The 10674-nt window shown below is 45.2% G+C and overlaps 1 protein-coding gene across 1 annotated transcript; it reads left to right on the top strand.

Annotated features, from left to right (window-relative positions):
* The first annotated feature begins 7977 nt into the window (after positions 1–7977).
* LOC109749776 (zinc finger BED domain-containing protein RICESLEEPER 2) lies at positions 7978–9954 on the top strand. The gene has a single exon (XM_073511916.1). The coding sequence runs from the start codon at positions 7978–7980 to the stop codon at positions 9952–9954; it is 1977 nt and encodes a 658-aa protein (XP_073368017.1).
* Positions 9955–10674: the final 720 nt, after the last annotated feature.

Genomic DNA, 10674 nt, shown 5'->3' with positions numbered 1-10674 from the left:
ACCTTGTTATCCCGAAATTTTCAAGCTCGAGTATCTTTTGTCTCACCTGCTTTGAAACTCCTGCTTCTTCAACCCACGCCACGCCTTGTTATCTCGAAATTTGGACGCGCGCGAGAACTCCCTCCTCATCCGAAATCGCTCCCGCAGCCGAGACACGCGAAATCCCCCTTCTACCCCTCAGCCGGAAATGAAGCTCCACGTCGCGGTGTCAAAACCGGTGGGGGTACGCTGGTAACTTACCCTACATTTCGGACAAGCGCATCCCTAAGCTTGGCTCCCCCTCCCCCTTCGCCCCCCCCCCCCCCCATTCGTACACCGAGGCCGCCAAAACCCGCGAAACCCCACGCTCCTCCGTCGGCCTCCCGACCGCCGCCCAGCCGGAGACTCTTCCCCGACTACGTCGTCCACCGCAACAGCTCGTCGTCCCTCATCCACCGCACCGGATGAGGATCCGTTGTCGATCTTGTCGTCCCGCCGGATCAGCCGCCCCGTCCTCCACCTCCAAGGAGCTGCCCCGATGTTTGCCTCGTCTATCGCGCCACCTCAATCCCCACAGCGCCGTCTTGACGTCCCCACCGGAACCGCAGCACCCTCACCAATTCCTCCGATGAAGCCAAGGCCAACTCGGCGCCACCAAGGAGGTTCTGCACTCACCGCTGCATTTTATCTTTTATTCGATCTCACGGGGCTGCTGATGCTCGATACCGAGCAGACATGGCATGTCTCCATCGACAGCGCCGTCGCCGGCCACATCATCCACGGCGTCTCTCCCCCATGTCGTTGCTTCCTCGGCGGCGACTTCCACAACGCCACTAGCTGCAGCTGCTCCGGCTCTCGCTCGCGCTGCGGCTCTGTTCTTGTTGTTGGTCGCGCTGCTGCACTGCTCCTGCTTTCGTTCGTGCTGCTGCTCTGCTCTTGCTCTCGCTTGCGCTGCTGCTGCACGACCTCCGGCAGCTACAGGAGTTGCTGCTTTAGCACTCGCTCGCGGTGCTACTGCACGACTTGCTCTCTGCTAGTGCGTTCCCTGCTCGAGCGTCTGCTGATTTAGATCACTGCTTCTCTGCTACTAGTGCTCGAACGCCCTAAACATCTACTGCAATGCTCTGTTACTAGTTCAATCAGTTTCAACAGTAAAATTCAGTTTCGACTGTGAAGCTCATTTTCTTCAGTTAAGTTCAGAGTGAACAGTACTTACAGCATCTGTCGGAGCAGCCGTGGCGCGGCTGATGCGTTTTATATCTACTCCCTCCGTTCCGAAATATTTGTCTTTCTAACATTTCAAATGGACTACAACATACGGATGCATGTAGACACATTTTAGAGTGTAGATTCACTCACTTTGCTTCGTATGTAGTCACTTGTTGAAATATCTAGAAAGACAAATATTTAGGAACGGAGGGAGTAGCACTTTTTGGTGATGTATTTTACATCATCAATTGTAGATGATATTAGGGTCCCACTTCAGATTAACGTTGGTTGTCTTGTCATGCTTCAGCCTCGTCGCCGTACACCTTAGCGGAGCTGCTCCAATGACGGAACCGTCCATCACAGCAGAGCAGTACCCTCGGCGCCGTTTCCAGAGGCCTCGGATCTTCTTCCCCGCCTCCCACAGTCATACCAGCATCATCACCATCCTCCACGTCCAACCCAATGATGCTGAGGTCCACAAGGCTATGCCAAAGAGGTTGTACACTCGTTGCATCAGTTTGTTTCTCGATTCCTCTGTTCTTCCAATTCATGTGAGCCAAACACCCAGGTTGACTGAAATCCTATGTTTCCAAATGCTCTGTTTTGCATGTGCATTCCTATCCTATTCCTGTGTTTTTCCTGTCCCTGCATTTATAGAATCCTCCAATTCTAAGGAGCCCTTACAGATTTACTTCATTTTCAGATAGGCGTCAAAGAAAACTCTGTGTGTTATGTCCTGCTCCTGCCGTGTCGTCATCCACCCCACCTGAGGTGCACCATCGAGAGAAGCGTTCACTGCAGCAGAGATCCCCTGCAGACTTCCTTTCGCCACCTCAGATCATCTTCCCCGTTGCCGGCAGCCATGAAAACTACATTACCATCATCGACTGAGCAGGTGAACCTGAGGACTACACAGTTCCGGAAGAGAGGTCGCAGTCATTCGTGTTTGCTTACGTTATACATCGGTTATTATTACCTGCTACTTTATCGTTCAATCTTGAGTTTTGAATTGCCCATGGGTCTCATATCGAGCCAGCAACGAATAGTATCTGTCTACTATCTAGTTCATCTGGGGTCTTCTATGTGGTTCATGTTGGGTGGGCAAGAAACAATAGATGATCCATTGTCTATCTTTTTAAACTGAAGCTATAATCTACCTGCTATCATTAGTTTTGGATCCATCCACTCGTTTGCTACCATCAGTCTTGATTTTTGCATGCACCCCTTAGGCCTTACAAAATCTAACTATTTTTTTATTATGCATGTCAGATGTTGTACACAATCGTACTGAACATGTAGAGAAAAAGAGAAGACCGTTGCGTGCGAATATAATGTCATCCAGACGCCGCTCCATGGTGGGCGAAGTGCCCCCCCTCCTGCATTTCCAGATTGTATTCTAGAGGAAGATAACTGTTCGGATGGACATTCAGAAGGAGCCGAGCACGCCTGTTTACCACCTGAGGTGTTTGCTCTAACCTGGCATGCTGATATTGGTCATATCATGCATATGGCGCCTTGCATTGCTTACATTATACATCTTATATGTCATCAGCTTAGTTTAGATTTTCTTTGTGTGAATGCCACCTGTTTGGTTCTATATCATACTCCCACCATTCCTAAATATTCGTCTTTTTAGAGATTTCAACAAGTGACTACATACGGAACAAAATGAGTGAATCTACACTCTAAAATATGTCTATATACATCCGTATGTGGTAGTCCATTTGAAATCTCTAAAAAGACAAATATTTAGGAATGGAGGGAGTATATGGGAATTATGCAATGCCATCTTCTTTAGCCAGGCATCATATACGTGAATCATGCAATGCCATCCTGTTTAGCCAATCATCGTATATGTGAATTGTATTGTGCCATTTTTCCATAATGTATTCCATTTGTCAACAATGTTTATACATTCATCTACTCTTCCTGTGCATCAGCCATTTGAGTCGGTCATGGGAAAATCTGGAGTGAAAACAAGGTCTTCTGAGCAGTCAGTGCTACCTGTCGATGCAGATTTCTTGCTGGTTACAGATAGCTCCTGAGAGGAGGATTCAGAGAGAGATGACCAGTCATATCCCCCCCCCGAGGTGCATTCTCTAACTTGGCTGGGTTATATTGCTCATATAATGCATATGGTGTCTTGCATTGCCATGCCATCTGCTTAGATTAGACATGCTTTGTGTGAATGCCTCCTGTTTGCTTTCTGTATTAGATATGTGAAATATGCAATGCCATGTTTTTCAGCCAGTTATCATATATGTGAATTATGCACCGCCATGGAGCCAGGCATCATATATGTGAATTATCTCATGCCATCTTTTTTTTATTACGTATTCCATTTGTCGACAATCTGTGTATATTGAACTACTCTTCATGTGTATCAGCCATTTGAGCCGGTTATGGAAAAATCTGGAGTGAAAACAAGGTCTTCAGAGCAGGCAATGGTACCTGTTGAAGCATATATCTCGATGGTTACAGGGAGCTCCTCAGAGGAGGATTCAGAGACAGATGACCAGTCCTATATCCCACCTGAGGTGTATGCTCTAAGTTGCAATGTTTATATTTCTCATATGATGCATATGGTGTCTTGCATTGCTTAGTTTAGACATCATATGCACAATATTGAATTATGTCTGCTTAGTTTAGAGATCATACATGCGAGTGCCAGCTGCTTAGTCTATGAATCAATTATGTCAATTATATCATGCCATCCTGTATACTTAGACAACATATGTGAATTATTTCATCCCAACCTATTTTAGAAAGACATCATATAGTTTTGTCATGTCATCCTGTTTAGGTACTCATCATATGTTGAATTATGCCATTTTATCCTGTTAAGTTATCCATCATATATCTGAAACTGTGTCATGCTATCCTGTTTAGTTAGGCATCATATATGTGAAATTGTGTCATGATGTCCTGTTTGGTTAGACAACATATATGTGAATTACCACATCTGTCTATCATACAATGTCTGTACGTTCAATTTCTTTTCTTCTTTATCATCCATTTGAATTGGAGGGGGTGATGGCAGTATCTAAGGGAGCAAAAACCCGTTCTTCACAAAAGACAGTGCTACCCATCGATGCAGATAGAACCATGGTTGTACTGGCCCACAAACTAGCCCAACCACACATAATCGAGACTCTTCCAGATTGCACACTTACACCGTTGGGCAGAGAACCAGCTACAACCCATCTAACCGCAACCCCAGCGGATAGTAACCCACTTATAGTTGACAAAGCACCATGTCCACCACAGAGTACCCCCACACGAGCAGTTTGTAAAGCTACTGCAGTGCCCAAAGCACGAAGACCACCACAGCTAACCCAAACTCCACGTTTAAAGCAGAAGAGCAACTGTTCTCAGGTTAGGTTACGTAGCTATGGTCCATACTCCTTTGCTGTTGCATCACTGTATTTACTCATACCAACTACTTTCGAATTTGAAGGATCCAATTGAAACTCCAATGGCGCAACAGGTATGTTTTAAACCTATTTCTTTAACTGGATTGCTGTTCTGACTTCTTGCTCTATGTTGATTTCAGTTTAAGTTGTATAAACAGTTATGCTCTCATGTGATGCACATTACAAGTGCTGCCAATGCTGTGTAGTTTCTCACACTTATATTCTGTCTATGCTGCTGTGTCTTAAAAATATATGAGTTGAACCGTGTCTCTATCTTGATTAGGGAACATAAACTAGAATGATATGGACAATACAGTGACCATAGTACATAGATATATGTTTGTTTCATGCTGTTATCCTGTCCACCTTACTACTGAACCGGTTTACCAAAATGAGTTTCGTATACTACAAGCTAAACCTGTGATGTGTCTGCTTGTTTCTCTTGTAGTATGCAAATAGAATATTGGAGAAGACCACCCCACTATGCAATGGTAGAGAAAGTAATGCAGATAAGGTTCAAGATAGTGAGACAACCCTGTTGGTCTCCAAGAAAGGTGATAAAAACGATCTTGTAGACAGTGAGAAAACCCCACAGTCCTGCGTTGATGTAGTGTTCGAGTTACTGGCCAGTACCGCTGGCACAAGCTCTTCGAACTCGCTGCCTGAATCACTTCGGCTTCTTCAGTCTCAGCTACAAGCTGAAAGGCATCAGTCAGCTGTGCTGCGGCAAGAAGCCAAAGGACTGAGGAAGTCCCTGCAGAATTCAGATGCGTACTTTCTTGTGCAACAGCAAGCGCTGGAGGATTTAAGCGCCAAACAAGAGAAAGTTAATAAGCTTGCTAAGCATCTTGCCAGCATTATGGGTACCCATGATATTGTTTCTTGAACTCTTTCTGAAGTGGTTTCAGTTCTGGACTTGTTTTGCTGCGGCGTTTATATGCTGCTTTGTTCCCTATATTTGCACTGGTGGCAAACTTTGATGCCCAGTGGATGTAATATGTGTAATAGTCGTGATAGCCTAGCATAAGTTGCTTGCTTATTTATTTCCTTGTTGTCTTGTTTATTGGTTTGCTTGTAGTCAGTGCAGTTCTTTTTCCGCGGTTTGCTAGTGGCTGCAATAACCTATTTTTTAAAACTAGGCCACAATAACCATGGGCTAATATTTACTATAGTGACACTGGGCCTCCAACGGGCCGTAGAAATAGTGGGCCTTCTACGGGCCGTAGAAACAGTAGGCCTTCTACGAGCCGTAGAAACAATGGGCCTTCTACGGGCCGTAGAAACTATGGGCCTTCTACGGGCCGTATCATCAATGGGCCTTATATGGGCCGTATGATCGATTGGCCAAACATGGGCCAATAACAGGCCGCATTATGGCCGTAAACGGGCTAGAGTTGGAATCGTCCGTTCATGGGCCGACCATAACGGGCCATCGTTAATAGGCCGTATTTGATGACGCTATGAAAACGGGCCAACGTATTAACGGACCACACACGGGCCGACTGTAACCACGGGCTGAATTTGGCCCACAAGCAGAAAACGACAGTAACGGGCCGTAAGTAAACGCATGCTGGAAATGAGCCCAAGAATAAATGGGCTCTGAGAAGGCCGAAAGATAACATGGGCTGGAAACGGCCCAACGGAATAACGGGCCGTTAATGGGTATAAAGTGATACACTGTTCATTACAGGCCAGTTTCACCATGGGCCGTTAATGGGTGTAGAGTGATACACTGTTCATTACGGGCCAGTTTCACCACGGGCCGTTAATAGGCCAAGAGTTACATAGGGCCTCATATGGGCCGAAAGACGTCATGGGCCATACATGGGCTAGAAGTTAAAACGGGCTGGAATCATATTGGATGGCCCTGATGACACTACTGGGCCTAATTCGGATAGGGCGTAACGGGTTGTAAATGGGCTATATGCAAACAGGCCGTTAACACGCTTTCCATGGGCCGGCCCGCCACCTTTTGACTAAGTCAAATGGGCCGGCCTTTTCACAGGAATGGGCCTCTGTTGGGCCGTGCCACGTGTCGACGTATCATAGGCGCCTTCTGTCCAATGAGTGGATGACATCTGTCCCAACGATGAGCCGACACGTGTTTCCTCCAGCCAATGATGATTTTACACATGGAAAATCCCCATTGGTCGGGGCTGTTAATGGGTTATCGGATCCAAAACCCGACCCGATAGCTTAACGGTGTTCCATTACGATGGATGCCACGTGTCGGTCACCCTTGACGAAAGCACTTCTGTGACGCGTGATTTATCGTCATGGAAGTGCAAACTTCCGTGATGATAATTTTGGTAATGTCATGGAACACTTCTACGACAGCACAGGTATGACTATCTTGATTCTGTCATAAAATCGTCATGGATGTACATGCATGACAAAAAACGCGACCTACTGTGACAAACACGTATCATTACCCCCGGGCATAAAAACTGAAGACCGAAGACCGAACCCGAAAAGACCGAGACCGAACCCGAAATGACCGAACTAAATAAGACCGAATAAAAAACGGTCTGCACTACTGTATGACCGAACTAGTTACGGTCTGATCGGTCATCTGATGTTGTGGACCGAATAGCCCGTATAGACCGAATTTAGAAAAGCCCATCTGGCCAGCCCAAGGACACAAGTGAGATAACACACAAACACACCTCGTCCTCACCTCACGATGCAATCGATTCAGAGAACCTAGCCGCCGCCCGCTTTTGCACAATTCCTCTTTTCTCTCCCACCACGAACCCTAGCCGCCGTCCCTCGCGGTGGCGTGATGCCGTGAGCCGTCAGCCGTGACCGAGGAGCGTCGCGTGCCTCTGACCGATGAGCGACGAGGACCGGCGCCCTGAGCTGCTGCCCTGACCGGTGACGACGAGCCGACCACCATCCACGACCACCGTGCCCCTTGCGTCTTGCCGCCAAGCCCGACCCTCTTTTGTCGCTCCACTGCCAGTGACGGGGACATCCGCCGACAGTGCTCCATCTCCTGGCTGCTGCAGTTCGTCACCACCTCTCGTCCTCTTCGAGGTTGGTGCTGGGTCGTCGCCTGCTGTTCTTCCGGTGTTGTACCTTGCAGCTGAATCCTGAAGGCGAGCAAGATACTTCATCTCACTATGTGCATATGTGATGTCTAGATTGTCATTCTTTTATGTGAATCAATTATATTGTTCAAGTTCTGTGATGTTCAAATTAAGGTTGATATAGTGGCTTGCCTTTTTTTGGCTTGTATATATTCACGACAGATTCGTGCCATGCTGCTTTATGTACTAACTAGGCTATAAGTAGTATCTTTTTGTTAGTTTGTATGTTCCTGTGTACCATTAGATGAAGAAATGGTTCAGTAACGAGTAACCTGTTTTTTTTGTAGATGCTTTCTATACTGGAATCTGAACATGATGAGGGATTGAAGGACAAAGATGATGCATTTATGAGTGTAGATGCAGAGGTAGACGCAGAAACAGATGCAGAAGCAGGAGACGAATCATTCTTACGTAGCATCATTGAAGATGAAGATGCCGAAGCAAAAGTTGGTGAAGGTGCCAATCCAGAAGCTGCTCAAGATGACAAGCCAAAAGGACGGAAGCAAATGGCGTCAAGATCACAAATCTGGGAGCATTTTACCAAAGTTTTTGATGACAAGGGGTTAGTAAAGGAAGGAAAATGCAAGTATTGTGGCCGACCAATTCAAGCTACTACATCAATCAATGGAACAACAGCAATGCGCAGGCACTTTGGTACATGCAAGCGCAGTCCGAATAAGAAAATGGATCCAAATCAGACCACTTTGCAAGCAACTCCAGGAGATGGCATTAATACTTGGAGATATGATGCAAAAAAAGTTAGGAAGGCATTTGCTGTGATGGTCATGGAGGATGAACTGCCTTTTGCATTTGGTGAGAAATCTGGATTCAGAAAGTTCATTTCAGTCGCTTGCCCCCGCTTTAGTCCACCATCAAGAAGAACTTGTACTAGGGACACTGTCAAAATCTATCTAGATGAGAAATGCAAGTTGAAAAAGTTTTTCAAAGAGAATTGTGGAAGTGTGTGTGTAACCACTGATTGTTGGACTTCTCAGCAGCAAGATGGCTATATGGTAGTGACTGCACACTTCATTGATGAAGAGTGGAAGTATCATAAGAAGATTATTAAGTTCATTATGGTGAAGGGCCACAAAGGGAAGGACCTTGGGAAGAACTTGCAGAGATGTTTGATGGAATGGGGGCTAGAGAGAGTTATGACAGTCACCGTGGATAATGCAAGCAATAATGATGGCTCCATTGTTCACTTGAGAAAGTGCATGGTTGAGGCCAAAACTAGCATAGCTGCTGGAAAGTTTTTGCATATGAGATGTGCGGCACATATTGTCAACCTTATTGTACAAGATGGCCTAAAAGAAGTTGAACTTTCAATCAAACGTGTCCGAGCTGCTGTGCGATCTATCAAGAATGGGACTTCTCGGTTGGTAAAATTCAAAGAGCTAGCATTGGAAGAAAAAGTTAAGAGCAAAGCATTCTTGAACCTAGATGTATGCACTCGGTGGAACTCAACTTACATAATGTTGAAGGCTGCCATCACCTACGCGAAGGTGTTTACAAGGTACTATGAGGATGACCCATTGTATGCGTTGGACTTGTCTGAAGAAAAAGGAGGATTTGGGTATCCAGATGAAATGGATTGGGAAAATGCTAGGAAAATGGCTGCCTTTCTTGCTCATTTTTATGATCTTACTGTTCGTGTGTCATCCTCACTTCATGTCACTTCCAACAACTTTCTTTTCGAGGTTGGCAATATACACATATTGGTTCAAAATTGGATGAGCAGTACAGATCCTTTGCAAAAAGCTATGGCAGAGAGGATGAAAGAAAAGTTTGACAAATACTGGGGGTCTTGGCATGAGAATGAAAAGGTGAAGGATAAGGGTCCTATTGTAAATGAAAGAGGGAAAGGGAAGAAGAAGGAGAAGGAGGAGAAGGAGAAGGAAAATCTCAACTTGCTCATTTTTATTGCTGCAGCTCTTGATCCAAGGTATAAGCTTTCTGATTTCACTAGGCTCGCTACTTTGGAAATATTTGGTGTTGAGTCTGGAGAGAAGGTGTGGTATGCTGTCAACAAATGTGTTCGCGAGTTGTTTGAAGAATACCGAGTAAGATTGACTACACCAGAACCAACAACACCAGCCATTATCCAAGTAACAATAGAAGGAGGAGGAGCAAGTATGATGAAGGAACTAATTGCAAGTAGGTTGAGGCAAAATAATAGTGGAGGAAGTGCAAGTAGTATATCTGAGCTTGAAAAATACCTTGCTGAAGACTCTGAAGACCCTGACAAAAAATTGACATCCTAGGATGGTGGAAAGAGAATTCATCTAGGTTTCCAATCTTGGCAAATATGGCTCGTGATATTCTTGCTATCCCCATTACAACTGTGGCTTCTGAATCTGCCTTTAGCACAAGTGGACGCATACTTGATGACTTTAGGACATCTCTAACTCCATTTATGGTGCAAGCTTTAGTTTGTACGCAAGACTGGCTGAGAAGGTCAACAGATCCGGTCGACATCAAGGAGAACTTGGAAGAATTAGAAGTGCTCGAAAAAGGTAAAAAATTCAGCCAACTTGTCAATACATTTGTTTTTTTATTGTAGAGATATTAATATGCATGACATGCATCAGTACCAAACCAATGTATGGAGAACTTTATATGCATGACTTGACAAACTTCTTCATTAACTAGACCTAGCTAGTAGATCTCAACAAAATCACATTGCATTTGTCACTATCAGTATATCACCATAGCTAGCAGATTATGAAATTTGATTGAATACTTGACTTGTTGTAGAGTTGATTGAAGAATTTGGTGACAAGGTGAAGGGAAAGCGCAAGTTCAATGGTGGTGTTGTTTCTTCTTCCATGGCCAAGTCAAACAAGTGTGCAAGTTGACCAACAAAGTGACATCCACGTCTACTCATGGCTGAACTAAAATCATGTTGAATGTATGTTGTTTTAGTTATCATCTTTTGCTTTTGATTTGTGACTTGAGACTTGAGAATTGAGAACTGAGAGTGA

The sequence above is a fragment of the Aegilops tauschii genome, chromosome 3, assembly GCF_002575655.3.
Source record: "Aegilops tauschii subsp. strangulata cultivar AL8/78 chromosome 3, Aet v6.0, whole genome shotgun sequence".
NCBI classification, from domain to species: domain Eukaryota; kingdom Viridiplantae; phylum Streptophyta; class Magnoliopsida; order Poales; family Poaceae; genus Aegilops; species Aegilops tauschii.
The sequence above is the reverse complement of the archived record's forward strand: the minus strand, read 5'-3'. Positions and strand labels throughout refer to the sequence as shown.